The sequence below is a fragment of the Staurois parvus genome, unplaced genomic scaffold (genome assembly GCF_062004578.1).
Source record: "Staurois parvus isolate SC_StPar_1 unplaced genomic scaffold, SC_StPar_1.0 ptg001162l, whole genome shotgun sequence".
NCBI lineage: Eukaryota > Metazoa > Chordata > Amphibia > Anura > Ranidae > Staurois > Staurois parvus.
The window spans coordinates 8,090,801-8,115,205 of NW_028318958.1; the positions used below are offsets into that span (position 1 = coordinate 8,090,801).

At 43.6% G+C, this 24,405-nt stretch overlaps 2 protein-coding genes and 1 non-coding gene across 5 annotated transcripts in view; 2 read left to right on the forward strand and 1 right to left on the reverse strand.

Moving 5' to 3' along the window:
* LOC149439062 (protein DOP1B-like) overlaps positions 1–24,405 on the reverse strand; it is a 657,792-nt gene that overhangs the window by 429,282 nt on the left and 204,105 nt on the right. For 2 of the 3 annotated variants that reach the window (XM_089659538.1, XM_089659534.1), the window contains one exon: positions 401–511. The gene's annotated coding sequence lies outside the window, so the exon portion shown is untranslated. Of the gene's footprint in view, positions 1–400; positions 512–17,817; positions 18,807–24,405 lie in introns of those variants that run through there. The other variant, XM_089659535.1, reaches the window with a different exon arrangement.
* LOC149439072 (protein kinase C delta type-like) lies at positions 14,225–19,700 on the forward strand. Its single transcript, XM_089659558.1, has 7 exons — positions 14,225–14,299; positions 14,384–14,475; positions 14,669–14,731; positions 15,126–15,264; positions 17,325–17,516; positions 18,725–18,853; positions 19,491–19,700. The coding sequence occupies exons 1-7, from the start codon at positions 14,225–14,227 to the stop codon at positions 19,698–19,700; spliced, it is 900 nt and encodes a 299-aa protein (XP_089515684.1).
* Positions 20,770–20,842, forward strand: TRNAR-CCU (transfer RNA arginine (anticodon CCU)). The gene has a single exon. It is a non-coding gene; the product is annotated as a tRNA-Arg (tRNA).

Below are 24,405 nucleotides of genomic sequence, written 5' to 3' on the forward strand. Positions count from 1 at the left end.
AAGTCGCAGGTTAGGGTTAAAGGTTAGGGTCAGCGTTAAATGTTAGGGTTAGAACGCTAACCGCAGCCTTTAACCCTAACCTGCGACTTTGGACACAAAGATTCTTGCGCTACTTTGATGCTACTTGAGTGCCAGAGAGTGTAAAGTCGCATCAAAGTTGCACTACATGAACAGAACTGTCATACTTTCCTATTAGCAAAATAAAAAAAAAAAAAGTTGCATCCAAGTGGCACCCATCCAAAGTCATATCAAATACAGTACTTTCCTACTGGCAAAAAACCGCAAAGTACAACAAAAACACGTGTTCAAAAATTCAAAACACGCTGTGAAATCGCACAATCCTGTCTGCCTCGATGTGAACCTAGCCTCACTCGGATCTCCATCACCAGCCCATACTTACCTGAGCCCCATCACAATCCAGCACTGTGCTTAAAAGCAGCGGCTCTCCCAGCTCCGTTCCTCCTCACTCCACACCAGCTGGGGATCCAAGAAGAGGAGGATCGAGGCTGACCTGTGCAAAACCATTAAGTACAGGTAAGTATGAAATTCTTGTGATTTTTATTTTTAAAAAAATGAAGCCTTGCAGGCCATACACTGATAGAATCTGAAAAATACAGAAGGAATAGAGGCGCCTCCCCCTATTCACTCGGAGAATGACACATCAATTCTCGTGCATCTAGGGGTGTGGTGGAGCCGCCCCTTCCAGTGTACAATCAACACACAAAAGTAAGGCACTTCACCCAAAGAACTGACTCAAACACAGAAAATCTATATAAATGAATAAATACATTGATCCAAGGGATCACCACGCTGTGTTTATGGAGTCTTTTTTTGAGTTGTGATAACTTGGATCAATTTATTCTTTTATATATATTTTCTAAGTTATCACAACTCAAAAAGTTTCCATAAACACAGAGTGCTGATCACTTGGATCAATGTATTAATTAATTTATATTGATTTTCTGTGTTTGAGTCATTTAGTCAGTTCCTTGGGTGAAGCGCCTTACTTTAGTGCTCAAAATATTTCATTTCTTTATGAACGTTCGTTTCATTTTCTAATCATTAGTGGGATCAAATCGATGTTTATTTTTGACAGCAGAGGCTAGAAAAGTTCCAAAGTAGCAGGATGGTAAATTCTTTAGCAATGAATTTCCAACAGAGGACATTTTGAAGTACTTTCAAATGACATTCATCAAGTCATGCAATGTAATCATTTTTGTATGAATGTTCGTTTGAAATCTACTAGGGTAAGAGCAGCTGTAGCCTCCCTAGCGGTCTGATTATGTACATATTTCTGTGCTCAAAGCGGTATTTTTTTTGCATGGAAATATGTGTTTTTTTTTTGTAGGCCTGTAACTTTTAGGAATAATTCACTGAAATCTGTCCGAACAAGAGTCTAGTAGACATCCCGGGTATGTTAAAATTTTAAACACGAAATCATAAATTATAATTTAATAAATAATCATAAAAAATAATAATTTAATAATAATAATACATTTAAATAAATAATATAATCAAACCAAAAACACTGATATTTGAAATATAGCACCAAGTTCCCACATCACTGAGCAAAGTCGCAAAATCGTTTTCAGTGTCTGATGACGAATTTCCCCACGAATCATTATCACTCAATTCTGCAAGTGGTTCTAATTTACTATCGCTGTTCTCTAGCCGGTCTAAAACCGCTTTTGACCTAAAGGGACGCTTTTTGGACGCCATGGACTTTTCTCAGTTTCCAGGCACAAAGAACAGTAACAATGCAGGCAAAGCACAGGACAAAGCACTCGGGACAAAATGTATGTGAAATGGTTTGATACAGTAATGTTTTACTATGTGATTTTAGTGAATTTAGTGAATGTCACTTTTACAACTTTCAAATTTCCCGCCAGTTCCGTCCCCCGACATCCTGACGTCGCAGGGGACGGAACCCAGAAGACAAATGCCGGCATCGGGGGCGCGCAGGACAAGCTAAGTGAAGAACAGATCCAGGAGCAGCGCTGCAGGGTATTCTCCTCAGTCTCTTCCCCATAGTAATCAGACTGCAACATTGTAACAAGCCACAAAGTGAGATTCTGCAGCAGGGGCAGATCTGGGTAAGGCATTTGTGAACACAGCTAAGATCTGCACAGGCACCAGCATTTACATGTTCTCTCTGAGTTTCTTGGTCCAAGAAGTCAATGGTGACCCTAGCTGATGCCTGAACAAATATGGTGCTAACCCTGTGGAGGGATAGGCAGAAGAAGACGTTGTCAGGAGGAGTACTGTGATCTCTGTGATTGATAATAAATACCTGGAAGTGTTACACGGATACATTACAGAGCATACATGAACTCAATATCCAATGATTCCTCCTCTTCAAGGGAGCAGTGTCTTGTCTTTCAAGGCCCTTAGTTAAATGTTTGACTACAAGTAGAATTCAGAAAAAAACAGAACACGGGAAGCAGGAATCCAAACTTTATTCAATTTAACAAGCAGATCCAGCACGTGATCATCTCCCTGCACTGAATTATTGGGTGGGCGGGGTTTAAATATGTATTTACGTTTAAATTTAAAAAAATAAACAAACTGTTGGCTGTGTGAAAAGCGTTCGCCCACCCTTGACACATTGTGGCCGTATTTTGCGTAATACGTTGATTTCCTACGAACACCATCTAGTGGACAAAATGCAGTATTTTTTTTCAGATTAAAATGTTTCAGGAACATACCACATTTTGTCCACTAGATGGCATTGACAATCATAGGAAATGAATGTATTAAGGAAAATTGGGCCAGAATGTGTCAAGGATGGGCGAATGCTTTTCACATTCAGCCAACAAATGTAATGTGGCGTGTGGTTTCCCTGCCATACGCGCACAAGCACATTCACATAATTATAAATTCCAGGATATACTCTGATCCAGTGACCTCAGTCATTACAGATTATCTGTACATGATATGATGATAGTCCTGATTACATGCACACATGCATACATAGTCTTTACATACAGCCGTGTATATCCTCCCAAGACACAGAATATATACAGCAATCCATGGATGAAGTGTATCAGATCTGTAAAGATCCAGTAATAGTGATTGTATATGGCCGATCCCCACTCCTCCAGAATAAGTAGCTGCAGCCTCTTTACACCTCCGCTATTGGTCTATGGATTTGGTAGAACATATCACACCAGTGAGAGATGTATATTGGTTTTGGGGGGCAAACAAGGCTTTGTTTAGGTGGTCTGGTCCACGCTTTATTGTTGATGCATTTTAAAAGGTTCAAATAGGTATAAAAAAAAAATCTTCCAGTATAACCAGAGATGAAAATACAAAATACACATTAAAGGAATGATTAAACGTTAAAGCTGAACCCCAGCGATAAAAGGTCTTTTCCTGAGCATTGCCCCCCTCCCTGCTGTAAGGCCTCATGCACCAGCACAGAACATAACTAAAGGCCATACTTACCTCTGCTTCAATCGTTCCATGCCAGCATCTTCCAGGTTCTCGCCGATGTAGGATGATGTTACTCCTGTGCATACGCCTCCTGGCACACAGGCACTGGGGTCTTTGGTAAGGAATCCCACCCAAAACACCTACCTGCATGCTGTTTGAAGGCTCTCCCTGTGCTTTCATGGTTTTCCCTCGGTGTTCCAGTTTCCTCCATGCTGGTAGGTTAATTGGCCCCCTGTTTCAAACTAAAGTGTTCTCCTGTGACCCCTCCTTGAAATAACGGCCACCATGTGTAAATGTCACAGAAATCCAGTGCAAAATATCCTCCACCATATATCTGCTCACCTCCAGTAGTGTGACCTCACATTATACAATGATTTGGTCTAACTGCACTTTTGGTCCCAAATGTATGGACTCTATCGATCAAATTGCTGAAAATCAGCTCCTAAAGATACTCCCTCCAGATGACCGTCTCAGGCTTAGCCGTAATCCTCATATACAGAAGCTCAAAATAATGCTTTATCCTTTAAAACTTTTATTTACACATTAAAACATAAGAAATGCACTCACATTCCGGAGGTCCATATCTGCACCATGTATGGTGAACATCCAGCAATGTACTAATCGCGCACAAGATGGCAGTATCATCCCCGGCAGTATGGAAACAGTCCCGCTCCAAACAGTATATTGCAAGACAATGCACGGGCCCTATGTATAACTGCAACTGCCTACAACTATGAAAATCCTGGAGAGGCGTATGGATTACTACTACTGCTATTCCGATGAATGACGTTTTTACCATTAGTGATGTTTTCGAGCCGGGACTGTTGACACCTCCCATGTCTGGTACAATCACTGCACACATACACACCTTACATGTGCGTTTACATTTGCAGGGTGATGGGAGAGCTTTTAAAAATTGTTATATTTTTGTAAATTTTAGTTTAGTTTAAATTTTATAACAATTTTTTATGTTAACTTTATTGTTATGACAAGTAGGCTGATACGCCTCCTATGTAATGGCATTGGCAGGTGACACGTCCCCTAAGTCATGGGATTGGCAGGTGACACACCTACTATGTGATGGCATTGGCAGGTGACACACCTCCTATGTGATGGCATTGGCAGGTGACATGTCCCCTATGTCATGGAATTGGCAGGTGACACACCTATGTGATGGCATTGGCAGGTGACATGCCCCCTACGTGATGGCATTGGCAGGTGACACACCTTCTATGTGATGCCTTGGCAGGTGACACACCTCCTATGTGATGGCATTGGCAGGTGACACGTCCCCTAAGTCATGGGATTGGCAGGTGACACACCTCGTATGTAATGGCATTGGCAGGTGACACGTCCCCTAAGTCATGGGATTGGCAGGTGACACACCTCCTATGTCATGGCATTGGCAGGTGACACGCCCCCTATGTGATGACATTGGCAGGTGACACACCTTCTATGTGATGGCACTGGCAGATGACACGCCCCCTATGTGATGGCATTGACAGATGACAGGTCCTCTTTTGGCATTCTGGGTTTATAGCCCTTTGGGTCATTCTTCCATCCATGATCTTCTTTTCACCCCTTGAATAGCAGACAGGTATAACCATACCTTGGTATAAAGGGGGTGATGGAAGCAGGCATGGTGCCCCCTCCTGTACGGAGCTCCTGTGTTCTCACACTGTGCTCTTCATTTTTACTATAACACCAAATTACTTCCAAACACGACGCAGAGGAATCAGTTCTGTTGTGACAGCCAAAAACCTCTATAGAAACAAAAACATGGAATGCAGGAAGTGGTGTCACTGATCCCTCACAGCCACCATCACCTGCTAAGCTCCTCCTACTATACATCTGTCTTTCCAATGTCTCTGCCGTGTATCTAGAAATCTGACATTTTCATGGTGTCATACAATCTGTCCAATCACAGGGATACATGGATTACTATCTAAAAATAATTGTTATTTTCCCATTGCTTAGGACAGGGGTCTCCAAACTGGCATCCCCAGGCCACATCCAACCCACTACAGGATTTTATGGGTCCCACAGCTGACGGGGACCCTGATTATAAGGAGGACTCTGAAGGGGACCCTGATTTAAGGGGGATAATGAAGAGGACCCTGAAATAAGGAGGACTCTGATGGGGACCCTGATATAAGAAGGACTCTGATGGTTACCTTGATAAAAGGAGGACTATGAAGGAGACCCTGATATAAGGATGAGTCTGATGGGGACCTTGATATAAGGAGGACTCTGAAGGGGACCTAAAATTAAGGGGGACTCTGAAGGGGACCTTGACTTAAGGGGGACTCTGATGGGGACCGATATAAGGGGGACTCTGATGGGGACCCTGATATAAGGGGGACTCTGATGGGGACCCTGATATAAGGGAGACTCTGAAGGGGACCTTGGCTTGAGGGGGACTCTGATGGGGACCCTAACTTGAGGGGGACTCTGATGGGGACCCTGACATATGGAAGACTGATGGGGACCCGGACATAAGGGAGACTGATGTAAATTCTCTCTCATTTCTTTTGACTCATACCAGCTGCTTCCAGAAAAGATCAGAGTAAAACACATTCATTCCATTATTCATTCATTTATAAAACTGATTTTTTTTTTCAGCCCACAAATATTTGTAGATGACACGATGGGACCCACATAATGAACAGTTTGGGGGCCCCGGGGATTCGCCCACATAGAACAGTTTTTTCTGATACAGAACAATTTCTTCTTATATTTTAGGCTTTAATATGTCTTTATTCATATACAATAAGAAAACCAGACATTGGAGGTTGGAGGTCAGGCATTGGACATCAAACTTTGGAGGTCACACTGTGAAGGTCAGACATTGGAGGTCAAAGGTCAGACATTGGACATCGGACTTTGGAGGTCACACTGTGAAGGTCAGACATTGGAGGTCAAAGGTCAGACATTGGACATAGGACTTTGGAGGTCACACTGTGAAGGTCAGACATTGGAGGTCAGAGGTCAGGCACTGAGGGCACACTGAAGATAACACATTGGAGGACAAAGGTCAGACATTGGAGGTGAGCCATTCACAGACTGTTCATCATTTGTACATAGCTGGGACAGGTCATCCTAGTACTGCGGCGTTCCTATTGGTCACTCAGCATCTGGTGGCGGTATATAGCAGCTGGACTGTGGATACAGCATGGAGCCCATTTACCTGCACACGTCATGGGACATTACTGCCTCATATATAGGACTATCAGCTCAGTTTCTGAGGCAGCTCCTCAGCTGTGGACTCTGACATCTATATACTGATATGTGGATACAGAGGGACACAGGACGACTCCTATACTGGCACTGCCTCTCCCGGCATTTTATTGTGGATAATTGTATATGATGTATAGAGTACACCTGGCTGCACCCCACTGTGGACTGTCAGATTTAGTACTATCTTCTATTTTCACCTGGTGATCCAGCCTGTAAATCTGTTGTTCTTCAAAAGCATAAGCTCTCCTACAGAATGTATCGGTTTACATTGATGAGACAAACCATTTCCCACTGACTTACAATGATCAGCTAAACTAACTGATTATAAAGTGTGAGCTGGAGTTTGGCTTCAATTTGTTGGTGTATCTAAATCTGCTAGTCCATCTAACACTCCCCTCCCACCAGACAGACAATACTGCTGTCCAAAAGTGCCCCCTGTGCTCCTTCCTTCAGAGTGGGGATGCTCTAATACAGGAGGGGTGTTACTAGCCAAATCATCAAGTGAAAACAGAGGAGAAAAGACTCAGAAAGAAATTGAATGAAGCCGCCACATCTAATGATTGGTAAGATAAAATAGATGACATTTCTGGCTTATTATGGCTTTCATTCTGCATTCCAGACATATAAATACTATAAATATAATCCGGATATACATATATATATGACACTGAAATCCTGCCCTTATCTGGGAATGGGTGTTAGTAAATGTCACTCAGTACAGTGTGGGGGGAGGGGGTCACTCAGTGCAGAGGGGGGGCTGTAAGTACAGTGTTTGTAAATCTCCCCCATTGTATGTAATTGCTGGGATGGGAGAATGGGGGGGCACCGGCCACTCATTTATTGGGATACATATCTGTCCGCACAGCTGCTGCAATTCACACACAAGGCCCAATGACTGAGACACCGGGGTACAGGGGTGTCAGTCACAGCTGTCATATCCTATGTGATACACTATGGGGGGATTTACTAAAACTGGGGGGTGCAAAATCTATATCTAATCTATCAATAAGGTTTGATTGCCAAGCAATAATGTGATAATGTGACTGCAATTATAACCCACAACATTGGTGTCAGTGGGTGCAATAATAGCCCCAGGTTTGCTGGTCAGTCACTGCAATAACATACAGCAACTATGGTGTCATTGGAAGCAATAATAGCGCTCAGCACTGGTATAAGTAGCCGTAATTATAATCTCCATCAAAATGTCAGTTGCTGCAGTATTAGCCTCAAAAATGGAATCAGTGGCTGCAATAATGAACTCCACCACTGGTGTCATTGGCCACAACAACAGCATCCAATATTGGTGTCAGTGACATCAATAATAAACCACAGTGTTGGTATCAGTGGTTAAATTATAACCATAAACATTGGTGTCAGTTGCTGCAATAATAGCCCCAGTATAGGCGATTGGTCGATGCAATAATAAGCCGCATCATTGATATCAACATTAACTTCCAGCATTGTAGCAATCATATCCCTCAGTATGAAGATCATTGGCAGCATTGATAACCCCCAACATCGGTGTCATTGGCAGCTAGAATAATTTCTAACATTGGTGTCATTGGCAGCAAGAATAAACCCCAACATGAGTGTCGGTGACTACAAGAATATCCCCTAACATTGGTGTCGGTGACTACAAGAATAGACCCCAACATTGATGTCAGTTGCAGAAAGAATAGCCCCCAACATTGGTGTCAATGAAAGCAAGAATACCCCCAACAATGGGGTCAGTAACTGCAAGAATAACCCTCTGCAATGGTTTAAATGACAGTAATTCCTGCAGCATTGGTGTCACTGGCAGCAATAAGAAAGCCCCGCATTAGTGTCAGTGACGATAGAAACCGCCAGTATTGGGGTCAGTGACCTCAACAATAAACAGCAGCACTGGAGTCATTGATAGCAATATTAAACCCCCAGTACCGGTGTCAGTGACTGCAATGACAGCCCCAGTATGGCTGATCAGTCACCACAACAATAAGCCCAAGCATTGGAGTCAATGACAGCAATAATAAAGTCCAACATTAGTGTCAGTGACCACAATGATAATCCTTAATATTGGTGTCATTGCCAGCAATTGTAACCCTCAACATTGGTGTCAGTGGGTGATCAGTTACCACAATAACAGGCCCCAACATTGGTGTCACTGGCAACAAAATCTTCCCCTGCATTGGAGGTCAGTTGCCTCATTAATAACGCCTATTCTGTACCCAGGAGTGCCCATTTTCCAAAAAGGATTAATTGATGGGGTGTCCATATTGCCCCGCATTTTAATTTGATGTTTTATAACAGAAAGTAAAGGATGAGGGTTGTTTTTTGTTTAGACTTTTTCCCTTTATATAGTAAAAATTATCCCCCAGTGCCTCTGACATCCCACCATAAGAGAGCTCCTTCTGTCTGTATACAATCATATCCCATTCATTGTATGGTGGAGTGATTGTCAGTCCAACTATTAGAGCCATGTATAGTGAGGAATGGTCTGCTAATGGAGGAGTATTACAGGCTGGTACAGGACATATACTATATGACCAGAAATAGGTGACCCCGCCCCTCCCCCTTCCAATGACTGATATGTCTTTGTAAATTCAGTCTCACACCCCCACAATAAACTGACTTTTTAAGCAGGAGCCAAGAAATTCAATTTTTTTATTATAAAAAAAGTAATTTATTTTTCAGTAGCAGCCAAGAAATTAAATGTAAAAAAAAAGTCAGTTATTTTTCAGTAGCAGCCAAGAAATTAAATGTAAAAAAAAGTCAGTTATTTTTCAGTAGATGCCAAGAAATTCAAATAAAAAAAAAAAGTCAGTTATTTTTCAGTAGCAGCCAAGAAATTCAAATTTTCAAACAGACACATCACCTATTATTTCAGCAGCAGCCAGGAAACAAAATGGCTGCCAGCAGATTTGAAATCCGGCAGCTACAGGGTTAACAGTTTCCGGTTGTCACGGCAACCAGTCATGTGACCAATCAGTGAGGGAACCTCAGGATAGGCAGCGCTCAGCAGATGCAGCTCAGATCGTGACTGACCTCTGAAGGAGTAGGAAGCGATTGCACTTTATCTTCAGCATTGCTCATCATTCAATGATGCCTCGCAATAAACACTCCAGAGATCATTTTCAGAACAGAATCCAGAAGGAACCAGCACAGGACACAGCCGCACAGCCCCAGGTTAAGGACCCAGAAATGGGTGGGCATAGGACAACGAAGAACCAATTCAAGAAAAATAAGAATGTTGGTTCTCTGAACACCAACCAAGAGAAACCAACACAGGACCGCCAACCAGCCGCACAGCCCCAAATTATTGCCCCACAAAAGAGTGTGTGTGGGCAATTAGGTGCGGGGCTTAGGGCAGCTCCACACGGACTGCTGCTCACTCAACAAAACACCAGGAAAGACAGTAATAGTAAGTAATTGTAATAGAGAAATATAATGAAAGCACTGTAGGACAAAATATGTCACCCACATATATATACTATATACACTGGGGTCACTGCTATATACACCTAGAGGGGTCACTGCATAGAGTAGGGAAGTGTTACAACCCCTGTAAGGTCCCCATTAGGGAGACTCACCCTCTCCATGTGTCCTGATCACCAATGTCACCAGGATGGAAAGTGATGAAAGATCCACCAGGGCAGAAATAGAGGGGAAATCTGAAGACAACTGAAATCTGAACACCTGAAACTCCCCAACCTTCCTCTTTTCTCTCCTTTTTTCCCCTTTCCTAGACACTCGGGGTTTCTATTTTGCCTCCATCATCCAGAAAATGCTATCCGGTATGCTTCGACCGCTAGATACTGCTGCTTGGGGGGCGGGACAAGGTGACTTTCACCTTCTGAGGTCTGTGTTTCACTCCCCACCTCCTAGTGGCTCTGTACCTGCCAGTTTGTGCCATCTTCTTGGTATGTAAGCATCGGCTATGTTCCCCTATATAGGTCTCCCTCCACAATGCAGGACATGTTTGCGGTGGAGGCTACGGCCCTCAGCCTATAAACACTGCACGTTATTGTGCTGGAATCTAGTCTACGCCTTTATTGACGTCCTTTATCTTTCTTCATGATTCACATTTTACTGTTCAGGAATATCATTAAGCATCGTCTGTCATGTCATACTACTACATTTTGCTGCATACCTTAAAGACAGAATTAGAAAAAAAGTAAATGCTGGCACTCATCCTTGGGCTTGTAAATCTTCCTTATTAGACACCCAGGTAAAAGTCACAGGTGCCACAATGCTGACATGTTTCAGCCACAAATGGCCTTACTCATAGCAAGCTGGACAATGGGTTGGCTTCATTATTTATAACCTCCCACCTAAAGGCGGAATCTATTCCAGCTGGAGGATAATTGAACCAAACCACAAAATGCAAACATTACAAAACCTATATTAGCACACAATCCAATCAGTAGCCACATAGCATAATTATAGAAAAAAAAAAGGTTTAGTCTAGCCTAAGGCAAGGCTCACACCTGTGCATTTTGCAGTGTGCTTTCAGAGTAGCAGAAACGCACTACACTCCATTTAACATGATTCCCTATGGGTCACGTTCACATCTGTGTTCTAACAGGTGTGTTTATATTCATTGTTGATTCATAGGATGTGGTGCTTGCTCGTGTACCCACCTTCCCTTTCATATGAGAATGGGAGAAAGAGTGAGGTGACAGGTATGAGGAGTGAGGTGACAGGTATGAGGAGTGAGGTGACAGGTATGAGGAGTGAGATGACAGGTATGAGGAGCGAGATGACAGGTATGAGGTATGAAGGAGACACACAGACCTGACAGGCAGCCCACCTGTACACTAAAGGATTGCACATGGCAGGCTGCTGCCCCCATCTCTGCCATTCTCACCATTGTCAGGGAGCAGTCATGTGGACAGATGCTCTGGGCTCTGTATGGAGGCTGCAGCAGCAGAAGAATATTCCCTTTATTTTATCATAGAGTGTCTAGAACAGAGGTACTCAAACTTTTGAAAAGCGAGGGCGTATTACGTGATTTGGTAACCGGTCGTGGGCCACGATGAAATGAAATGGTTCATAATTTTGAATAATTTATTTTGCATAGCATAATGAACAATTTTCCTCCTACGGCCACTGAATGCAGCTAGGAGGGAAAGGAGGAGAAGCCGGCTTTCAGCGGTTGCAGGAGAAAATATAGAGAGGATCAGTTGCTGTATATGCCGCCCCCGCAGCCTCTCCTGTCCAAGTGTAAAACAGAACGTGATGGGAGACTGCACGGGCCCCCTGAAGCATGGGGCGAGGTCGCCATTGTCACCCCTAATGCTATACCAATGGTTGGGTGGGTGGGGGTGGTAAAAACATGTCAACTATGGGGTTTTACTGCCCCCAACCAACAAATGTAAACTTATCTTACTGTCTAGAGCCCCTTATAAGGCTGCTTTCACACTGATGCGGTGCTGCTTTCCTGTTCCTATTATGTCTGGCAGCTGCGGGCATTCAGGAGTTTTGCTGCACTTTCAGAAAGCACACCAAACCCGCAGGATGTAATGGAAGTCTATGGCCCAATGCAGCTATCCCATAGGGAAGTCCCAGGTGCACTGTACTGCACCCATGGATCAGTGTGAAAGCAGCCTAAAAGTTGTTAATTCTCATATTGGTACTAATATGCCCATTGCAAAATCAAACAGTGTATGTGATTTTTAATACACTGACCTTTTCTTCCTCTTCCAGCTTTTGCTGGCATCGTTCCCCAGGCTGTTAGAAAGGTCCCAGGCAAAGGTTCCAGAGCCGCCTCAAAGCATTCTGATGCTCTGGGATGGCAGGTCAGAAGACCCAGATCGTGATCAACGGGTTGTCGACCCCAGGCATGCGCTTCCCTGGTTTGAGGTCGAGGGCCACATCGAAGGGCTCTGAGGGCCACAGGTTAAGAAACCACGGTCTATAAACACAGCTGTCCACAGGATTCATCCCCCTGCTCTGTAGCCTCCTCTCTATTTGTTCAATTATATCATTTTAGTGAGGGCACTACATATTTCTGTCTATAAAGCATTACTAAAGCCCTAGTACAACTGCTGAGATAAAACCAATATAAAATATTGGAATTATTAATTAGGACAGGTAGAATGGTGGAATTACATTGAGAAAGAGAAAGCGTAAATCACAAGCATACCAAGCAGGACGCACAGCCTGCGTATGTAATGTAGCAAATCAATGGTCTTTATCACCAGGATCTCAGCACAGGATTTCTAGCATTTGGTGTATACATGGTTATTTGGGGTGAATTCTTAATTCTCAATGAATAACTTTAACTTACATTAGTCCTGGCACAGAAAGCCGTGCACTGAGAATGGACTCCCAGGGCCCAGAACCCCCACATTGTCCATGTATAGAATTCCCATACAGAGAACCAGGTGACACAAGATCATTTCCAGAACACTGATGACATTCACTTACCGATGTGAAATCAAATGCATTCAAATGTCCAGTTTCCATGTAACTTCAATAAATGATGTGTAAATAGCGGGAATTAAAAATAATTGTTTTTTTTTATTTCTCTAGAAAAAAAAAATGACAGCAAGAGAAAACAATATTCAGAAACTCCAAAGTCCAGCAATTGGACGAGCACACTCAGCAGTGCCATGGAGGATGACTCACACCGACTATCACTGAAAAGTTTCACTTTCCATAAAGTACTTGGAAAGGGGGCCTTTGGGAAGGTGGTGTTGGCCTCCCATGTCACCTCTCAACAGAAGATGGCCGTGAAGATCATGAAAAAAAAAATGCTACTTGAACATGACCCCATTAATTGTACTACAGAGCGTGATATACTGGTAAAGCACAGGAACACTCGGTATATTACTCATCTATTTGGATCGTTCCAGACAGAGGTAAGTCTTTTCATCTTTCAGCTTTTTCATCTTATTCTTGTACTGTGCTCCCCTACTGACCCAGACCCCCTAAAATTTATGTTCTGGAAATTACTTCTTTGGGAGTAAAATCTTATACAAGGATAAGCCTCCCCCCTTCCCCCGATGATGGTCCTGCGGACTATATTATTATTTCAGGTACTTATATAGCGCCGTCAATTTACGCAGCGCTTTACATATATATAGTACATTCACTTTAGTCCCTAACCCTCAAGGGGTGTACAATCTAAGGTGGCCTATCAATTAGTCCTTCAGCCAATGAGTGCTGAAATGTGAGTGGCGGAGGGGAACTCCACTTGTGTCCCACACCAGGTTTTTCTGAGGGCTCTGGCTGTAGTCGGGGAAGCAGTAGAGGTAAAAGCAGAACTCTAGAGCGCCTACTACAAGGCTGGAGGTTGGTGAAGTAAACTGTACAGAGTAGAGGTTTTCTTTAAAGAAGCCATTTACTAAGAGGCTGCCATTGCTGATCTACTTTTGAAATTGCTAGTTGCCTGGCTGCCTGGGGCCTCGAAAATTAAAGTCACTGAGCCAGAACCAGTCTGCAGCTAAAAGGACTGGAGAAGGCAGGCTTCTGGATCTACATGGGACTTCCAGAATGGTGACCAAAGTACTGAAGTGACTGGATCACCCTAACAGACAGACAAAACTAGTTTTGTGATCAGGATAGTCCAGCCATGGCAGCCTTCGTATTTTCTCTGTTTGCTTTTCCCAATCTCCTGAAGGAAGATTCCACATTGCACTGTCTGCCGGTGTGTGTGCGCCTTCGTATATTCTTCCACAAAGTGAAATTTTACTTGTCTCTAATGTAACCTTTATCTCTTATTTTCATACAGACTCATGTGTTCCTCGCCATGGAATTCCTGAGTGGAGGGGATCTTCGGGACCTGATAAAGACTTCAGCTCCACTCGCCTACCAACCCATAAGGTAAGTTCAATGACAGGGCTGTGATGGAATCAGAGGTGGCTGACCAGAGAGCACAGGCAGTGACACAGCCAGGCCCCTCCAACTGAGCCTCGTCCATCCATACCCCTATGTACTATAGGGGGAAATCATCTTTACCTTTTTATTGGTCTTTAATGATTTTGAATGCTAATTCATACTTTTCTTTCTCCTTCAGATTTCTAACTGCTGAGATTCTTTGTGGCATGCAATTCCTGCATGCTGGTGAAGTCATGCACAGGTATGTATCGGATTAGCTGACTAACAATCACTCCTTGGCTTCTGGTATCTTTTATTGAATAAGGAAGTCATTCCACCAGAGTTCCCAGTTGTGTTGCCTCCTGTAAAGTCTCATTCCATCTGCTGTAGTAGTCTCCCTGCTCATGCCATATTCTGCTTAATGTAGATTTTATACAAAATCCAGAAAGAGGAGTGAGAACTCCTCATAATAAATATAGCAGGTGGGCGGAGCTGGGAACCTAGGAACAGAGAACTTCCTGTAGACGGATATAAAAGAAGCCAATGTCCACCCATCAATGTTCACTCTTTCTTGTATAGATGTATATTTGTATCTTTTCTCTCTTTAATAAAATGTGGGATATAAAGAGATAATTGTTCACTTCTTTTCTTCACAGAGATCTCAAACCTGATAACATTCTCCTGGACCATGCCGGACACATAAGAATTGCTGATTTTGGCTTGGCTAAGATGAACGTCAACAAGTCCACTATAATCAGTGGATGGGCAGGTACAGCAGCATACATGGCTCCAGAGGTAAGATTCATATTCTCCTGATATTAGACTTTACTGTAATGTTTTTTATGGGATATAGAGAAGACATACAGGGGGCTCCCCTTTCATTTGATGGAGAATTCCTCCACTGGACTCCCGGTTGCTTTCAGTGGCTGTCCAGACCAGAACTATATCTAATAAAAGGTGGGAAGTTCTGAGAGTTGCAACAGTGTTGGAGCGTCTTTGTAGAGGACATTGATGGCGGGTGTAGATGGATGGATCTGTCCGCCCGATTCACACATACAAATGGAATAAAAGCTTCAGGAATGGCTCACCTGCTGTACTCCTTAACTGTAAGGCCTCTTGCACATGGGGGTGGAAAAAAAGAAATCTGAATATAGATGCATTGTTGCCTATGGAATCATGCACACAGCTGTGACTTTACATGCATATACATGCTTATATTGCAACACTGGCATTGAAGGAGAATTTACACATGTATACGCACGTTAGGAACATTTTACTCAGGATCCTTCTGTCAACAAGATCCTGAGAATAGAGATCAATAAATGATTACATCCATGTGCAACTGGCCTAACATGGTGAGCGCCTGTGAACACTGAGCTACTGGGGTCCGTACACCTTTATCTGTCTCCTTTAATATGCACAATTAAAGTGTACCTCTAGGCAAAACCTTCTTTTCATTTTTGGAAAGAGTGGAGAAAGGTCAGACCCTCTCTCAGGTTTTTATTGGTGGCCTCATTGGGGAGAAAAAGGTTTTGACTATACGTAAGCTATAAAGCGGTATTAAACCCCAAACAAAAAATTTCATATATTGCAGTTTACCAATCATTAGATGTGGTGGCTGCATTAGTTTCTGTTTTCACCTGGTAATCAGGCCAGTAACACACCTCCTGTATTAGAGCGCCTCTACTCTGGATGAACGAGCACAGGGGTCACCATTGTACAGCAGCATTGTCAGTCTGGGGAGACGGGAGTGTTAGATGGACTAGCAAATTTAGATAAACTGAAACCAAACTCCAGCTCACACTACAGTTACAGCAGTTTTGTACCTTTTGGGACAAAGCTTATACATAAAAAAATAAAAGCTGAACATTGTAAGCAGGGCCGTGGATAAGGGGTACCACCAGTCCTCCTCTACAGGGCCCAGGCCAGCAGGGGGGACTAGGCAGCTGGGTGAATCGGATGTGGGCAGGGAGGGTGATCGACATGGCAGGGGGCTATTACTGGAACCGATCCCCTGAATGGCTCTTTCTGCATTAGCTGAAAGCTGGCTTCTACTCCTCTCCCTCCCACTGGCTTTCAGCTGCTGCAGAGCAAGACATAGAGGAGATCAGTCCCAGTAATCCCCCCCTTACTGGTGCACGCGTCACCCTACTTGTGCAACATTCTTTTTCCCCTGCTGTCCAGGCCAACCTTTGTGCCCCCACCCCCGCAGTGCTGCCGGCTTCCCTCCTCTGATACCCACTGGCAGCTGCAAGCACTTAATAGGATTCTTCAGGATTGAGAGTGGAGGAAGGGTCTGGTAAATATGTCACATTTACCAGCCCCTTCCTTTCCTAAATGAACACAATGAGTGACTGGTGCTGATCACTCACTGTGTTCATGCATAACTGAAGCATAGTAAACTGTTTTGTTTTTTTTCTGCTGGGGGGGGGCTGTCAGTTTGGCTGTATGGGGCCCCGTGGTTTCTAACAGCAGCCCTGATTGTAAGCACTCCTGTCAGTGGGAAATGGTTTGTAACAACTCTCGAACTGCTACATCTGAAGAACAGCTTGTTTTTTCTTTTCTAAACAGACTTAGCAGGTGAAAATAAAGAAAAGAAAGCATAAAAAAAAATAATGCAGCCATCACATGTAAAAATGTGTAAGCTGCAGTATAATAAATGTTTGCTTTTGGGTTTAATACCGCTTTAAGCCCCACCTCCAATACTCAAAAGCTCCACCTTTGATGAATTTTGAGCACAATTTTAAGATTCCTGGAGTCTTCATACATCACATATGTCAGCATGGAGTCTCCTCTGTCCTCTGCCTGGCCTAGGAATATTCTCATCCTTTTTTTCTCCCCTTATGTTTCTACAGGTTGATGGAGATTTGCCATACACCATCACAGCAGACTATTACTCCTTGGGAGTGATAGTATATGAGATGGCGTTGGGTGTGCGGCCATTCGACGATGAAATACACAAAGAGGACTTGTTGAAGAAAATCACCATTATGAACCCTCATTATGCAGCTGAAATGGATGTTCACCTCCATGATCTCATACATAACGTGAGTATATACAGCTTTACCTTCATTTAACAGACAAAACCCTATCTATAGACCTAGTTATAAGTTCAGGAAACATGATTGCATGGGAAGAACGCCAGTCACCACTCCACTTGGAGCTGTGCTGCAGTTACCAGCAATAAAATGCAGACATGCTGAATTTTATTGCAGCATTCCAAGCTGGATCGCATGTCAATATACAGCTGTGCAGCACACCACGCTGCTGTACAGTCACACGAATGAAGTGTCAACTTTGTACACTCTGCACACTTCAAATAAAGTTCAAACAAAAATAAGGCAGCTGTGTGATGTGATGAAATGTGCACCACACCGCCCACTACTGCCAGTTCACTGCAGCCAGAATGGATGGCTGCTGGACACTGAACAGCTGTGCTTTGGTGTGCTACAACTTTCTGTTGCTGTGTGAATGGGCCCTTCAATTTCTGGAGACAATCCTTATACAGACAGCATATAGAACTCCCCTGGGGCTGCCATCGGTGGAAGAAATAATCCTGGCAGTTGTAGAATGAATAGAAAGATAATTTTTATACATTCTTCATAACAATTCATTGTGCACTCTATTGTGTTATATTATAAAAAAAAATACCCTTAAAGCGGTAATAAACAGCAGACAAAACAAAACAAACAAATAATTCCCCTGCAAGGTAATGTCCTAATGTGCTGGCATGCATTGTACACTAGCACATTATGTAAAACTTACATTAAAACGAAGCCCTCCAGCGGCGCTCTGTCACCCCTGTAGAGGCTTCCATATTCACCCGTCTTCCTTCCGGGTTCTTGAGCTCCGGCCTTCTGACAGGCTGGGTCGCGATGACGTCACTTCCGCACATGCACACGGGAGTCCCGGGCCACAGCACACAGCTCTGAAGAATGGCACGGGTATAAAAGAAGAGAGAATATCTCCTAAACAGTGCACGTTTAGGAGATATTCATTTTACCTACAGGTAATCTTTATTATAAGCTCTCCTGTAGGTCAAATTAAAAAACAGAGTTTACAACCACTTTACAACCTCTAATAAGCGAACATGACACAAATAATCCAATCAGGACATAGTGGCGGGTTTACAAGCAAAATCAAGGAAGCTGAAATATGTCACTGTTAGAATCCAATATTACAATGGGGAGTTCTGTGGGTCACATATTGTTATTGTTCTCCAGTGTTTCTTATCATATTTCTTTCTTCTTTACAGCTCTTATGTCGAGACCAGCACACGCGGGCAATCCTGGTACGGGACATCAGACAGCACCCATTCTTCAAAACGATTGACTGGACTGCAGTGGAACAAGGAAAGTCACAACCAGCATTTACTCCAAAACCAGTAAGTATACGAATAACGGAGGGGTCCATGTATGTTGGGGGGAGGGGAGATTTTTAGCAAGATCTAAGGTTTATTTTTGTACAGAATTCTCACATTTTGTCACATGACCTGGGGACTCGTCTGAATGAATTCTGTTTATTATTGGTCTTTAGCACTGCATAGGTGTCAGGCGCACAGCTTAGACCTGCTTAATTTTACTTGGTGATCATACCAATAACACACTTCCTGTCCTAGGGTGACAACGCTGACTTACTGTACCAACGGAGAAGAAGTGTTGTCATCCTAGCCTGATTAGAACTACAAACACCTTCACCTCTCCTTATCTCCATTACACAGAGGGGATTGCTTTGTAGTTCACAGACAAGCTGAGAAAGCTGAAAATGAGAAAAAAAATGAATGCAGTCTCCATATCTAAGAATTACTTGGAATAAATGACATTTTTATTCTTGGCATTAAATATACATCAAGGGGGTGTTAATGCAGTGTAATGCTTCTTCAGATCACTAGAGGGAGCTGGGGATGAATGATCCCTCTTGGGATACGTTGCTGCACATCGAGGGTTGGGGGTCACCAAGCTTTGTCCCCAATTTCTGTATTAGTCAAAATTATTGATGAATGTTCTTTGTTCTCTTTCCAGACTCTGAATCAACCGGAAGAATTTACTATGAAGATGGAGGAATTGATGGCCCATAAAGACAGAGAGATTCCAAAAAAGGGAAAGCATGTATTCAAAGACTATTCCTACATCAGTGAAACGCTAAAGAAGGAGCTAAGGGCATCTCTCCACCAACAAAATCAGGGGGCCATGAATCTGCATCGAAAGTCAAAAAATATATTAACGCGTTAAGTCATAACAAAAAAAAAATCTTCACCAGCAAGAAAATGGCGAAATCTGCTAGTATCCATCGCACACTAACCCCTTCACGCCGGCGCCTCGCGGCCCTTTAAGGGGTTTCTGACGCTCCGAGGCGGGTGGGGTTTAGGTTCGTGTGACTGCCATGATTGGCTGTCACGACAGTCACATGATCAGAAAGGTCCCAATCGCAAGGAGAGATCGGGACCTTTCCATATTACTCCGACTCATGCGCTGGGAGCACGCAGGGTGCATGCTCTCAGCATGTTTGTTTACAAATGGTACTCAAATATGCAACCGCTCGGCGTCAAGGCCCAGCCTAGCCTGATGACTCAGGGATGAACCGATCGCCTTAGTGGGTCAGGAAGGAATTTTTTTTCCCTTTGGAGACCATCTGACCAAGGGGGGGTTTTGCCTTCCTCTGAATCATCAGAGAGTTTAGGAGTCTGATAAGGCAGCACCTCTGAGGAGTCAGAGGATAAGACTGACTTATCTCCAATAGAAAGAGGAGTGCATTATGCACAGGGCACAGAGTTCAGGAGTGCATTATGCACAGGGTTCAGGAATGTGTAACCCACAGAGTGTAAGGGTTCAGGAGTGCATTATGCACAGGGTTCAGGAATATGTAACCTACAGAGTGTAAGAGTTCAGGAGTGCATTAAGCACAGGGCGCAGGGTTCAGGAGTGCATTATGCACAGGGTCCAGGAATGTGTAACCCACAGAGTGTAAGAGTTCATGAGTGCATTATGCACAGGGTTCAGGAATGTGTAACCCACAGAGTGTAAGGGTTCAGGAGTGCATTAAGCACAGGGCGCAGGGTTCAGGAGTGCATTATGCACAGGGTTCAGGGTTCAGGAGTGCATTAAGCACAGGGCGCAGGGTTCAGCCCCGACTCACCTTCAGTTCTGATCTCACCTGCACCCCCCATGGTGATCCACCATGTTCTGATTGATAGATAGACAGACAGACAGATAGACAGATAGATAGATAGATAGATAGATAGATAGATAGATAGAAAAAATAAAAAAAAATAATAGATTGAGATATAGCTGGATAAATAAAGCTCCGGTGGCCTAATGGATAAGGCACTGGCCTCCTAAGCCAGGAATTGTGGGTTCGAGTCCCACCTGGGGTGATATCTTGCTTGTCTCTTTTACCAGGACGAGGGGAGGATGAAGAATAAAACCATCCAGGAGGAGATCTACCTCTCTGTGCTTCATGTGACAGTACTAGAAGTTCCCTTTCCTGAAACCTTAACAATATATGTGTGCAATCACTATCTCACTTTGGAGCAGACTCCATGGACCACTTGGTGGTTTTTTGCCATCAGTCTTCTATGTTTCTTTCCCAGTAAACTCGCCAAGAATGGCCATAACCCCCAGCATTGGTATTAGTGGGGCCAAAAAATTGCCCAGGCATGAGTGATCAATTGCTGCAAAAACCACCCACAATATTGGTGTCACTGTCAGTAATAAAACCCCAAAATTCCTGTGAATAACTCAAATAATAACCCCCAATATTGGTGTCAATGGCTACAATCTGAGGAATTTTGACTTACCTGTAATGTCCATAGTATGGTACAAGACGCAGGCAACTTAATTCATATACCATGGGTTATAGGTTTGTACCTTCAGGTACTTGGACACTGGAAAGCTTTTGAGGACACGTCCCCCTAGGGCATATTACATCCCCCCCAATATAATCCTACGCCACTCTATGAGTCCTCTGTTTTGTAGCAAGCCATACAGAATAACTAAGGAATTGAACTGAAAGGTGGCCTGTGCCCCGTACTGTACTCCAAAAGGGATAATTCCCACTATGTGAAGTGACTGGTGTTTTACCACACTGTCAGTCGCTGGTCATCGAAAGGACTTACAGAATACAATTGCTTTCTATGTGCCCTGTTTACACTACAATGCAGCCCAGAGCTGAGACATGCTGCATTTTATCGCAGGACTGCATGGCAGTGTACAGCAGCCCAGCACACCACACTGCTGTACAGTGGCATGAATGAAGCATCATTTTTGTGCACTTCAAATAAAGTTTCTACAAAAAAAATAAATAAAAAGGAGCTGTATGATGTACTGAATAGCGCATCACACCGCCCCTGTAACAGTCGGAATGCGCAGCTGATGGAGAGGTAAACTGATGAGATGAAACTCTCCGACATCTGTCCGTTCTGTGTGAACTCAGCCTAAGATCAGTCCAAATTCCTCTGATTCTAAATCACACAGTACAGGATAATAGCATCCTATTCATACACCATGGGACATCCCCAAGCAATGAATTCCAGAGTGGGCAACAACTAGGCAAACAGAACTGGCCCAAGAAATAACAGGGTTATACCCCCCAGTTTCTGTGTGTCACTGCAACAACCATGTGGCCGAAAGATGCATCTGCTGAAGATTGGACATCCAGCCGGTAAAACTTTGTAAAAGTATGAAGAGAAGGCCGGGGGCAGAAGACCAGGTGGTGGACATACAGAGTTGGGTGACAGAGGTTTGGTGCCTAAAGGCCAGGGATAAACAGATCCAGTGCAGTGGGAACATAAAAGGGAAGAGGAGGGGATGTTTTTGAACATAAGCTCTCGTATTCAAACCCTGTATTCACTGTACAATGGTGGGTTTTGAAGAGGGGTGCCCTTTGTGAGGACCCACAGAAAGGGCAAACGGGAAATCGAGCAATGTCGTCACTTTTTGGATGTTTGGGAGCCGAGCACAAAGATGGAAGGGCAATGTCCTCATCTTTGGATGGTTGGGAGCCGGGAACAAGAATGGCAGAGCAACGTCCTCACCTTTGGATGGTTGGGAGCCGGGAACAAGAATGGCAGAGCAATGTCCTCACCTTTGGATGGTTGGGAGCCGGGAACAAGAATGGCAGAGCAATGTCCTCACATTTGGATGGTTGGGAGCCGGGAACAAGAATGGCAGAGCAATGTCCTCACATCTAGATGTTTGGGAGCCGGGAACAAGAATGGCAGAGCAATGTCCTCACATCTGGATGTTTGGGAGCCGGGCACAAGAATGGCAGAGCAATGTCCTCACCTTTGGATGGTTGAAAGGCGGGCACAAGAATAGCAGAGCAATGTCCTCACATTTGGATGGTTGGGAGCCGGGAACAAGAATGGCAGAGCAATGTCCTCACCTTTGGATGGTTGACAGGCGGGCACAAGGAAGGCAGAGCAACGTCCTCATTCAGATTAAATGCCAAATCCAACTTTGGAAGAAAAGATGGTCTGGGGTGTAACACAACCTTGTCACTATGAAGGATGAGGAAAGGCTCTTTACAGGAAAGAGCTGCCAATTCAGAACACTTCTGAATGTTCTGACGAAAAGGCAACTTTGCTGGCAAGAATCTCTAAGAGGATTTCCCTGTTGGGTTCAGAAGGACACAAAAAAACAAATGAAGGTCCCAAGGAAGCTCAGGGTGCTGCAAAGGGGGCCTGATACAGAACCACCTTGAATAAAAGTTTTTACAAGAGAATGCAAAGAAAAGGCATCTGACAAAGGATGGATAATGCGGAAATCAGCTCATGTAGGGTGAACTGTGCTCTCATCGGGTTCAGATAACATTTCCAGGTACAAGGAGACAATTTACTGCCTTTAGCAGGTAGGAGACTCCAAATAAAACATCCCTCTATCCTTTATCCTTAAGACCTGGATTTCTAAAGCCATGCTGGAAAAGCCAGAGACGGTCCAAACGGTGGCAGCTTTCAGCTCTGTCACATTCTGAATGACAATTGCGCGGTCAGGCAACACTGTACCCAAATGACATTTTTATCACTGTGTTCACACAAATAGAGCTTTTTTGGTGGTATTTGATCACCACTGTGTGTTTATATTTTTTGCTGAATAAACAAAAAATAGAACAAAAATTGTGAAGAAAAAAAGGTATTTTTCTTTGTTTCTGTTCTAAAATTTTGCAAACAATAACCTTTCTTCATCGATTTAGGCCAAAATGTTTTCTGCTGCATTTCTTTAGTAAATATAACCCAAATCAGTGTTTATTATTTAGTCTGTAGGAAAGTTATAGAGTCCACAAACTACGGTATATATCTAAAAATCGATCAATTCTGATGTGCTGATGGCCAATCTCATTTCTTGAGGCCCGAAAATGCCAGGACAGTACAAATACAAATGACCCCTTTTTGGAAAGTAGACAGTGCAAGGTATTCAAGAGGCATGGCAAGTTTTTTGAAATTGCCATTTTGTGTCACAATTCTTAGGAAAATTAAAAAATAAAAAACTGTTAATAGACTGCCTCCATGATACGAGAGACTGTTAAATCGGCCATAGATGGAGCATTTGGTGGTTGCAGAAAAGAAAAATCGCTCAATTCACTCATCAACACAGCTGACTGTGTTGATGAGTGAATTGAGCAATTTTTCTGACAGGTTGATAGGGGGATCCCTCTTCTGAAGCCATTGTGCTCTCCCCGTGGGGGGAGGGGGAGCAGTCCTTGCCATGAGAACACAGTGATTACTGTAAGCGGCTATAACAGCTGTTAGCAATAATCACATGCAAAATCTGACAGGCAGGTTGTACCCAAGTTGAGCGATCGATCAACTTGGATATATTCAGCATGCCAATACATGATTTGAATCTCGCCCAGTCACTGATGAACTGGCCGACATTCGAAAAAGTCTATGGCAGGCTTTAGAAACTTCCGCCATGATATAAGATACTGATAAAGACTGCT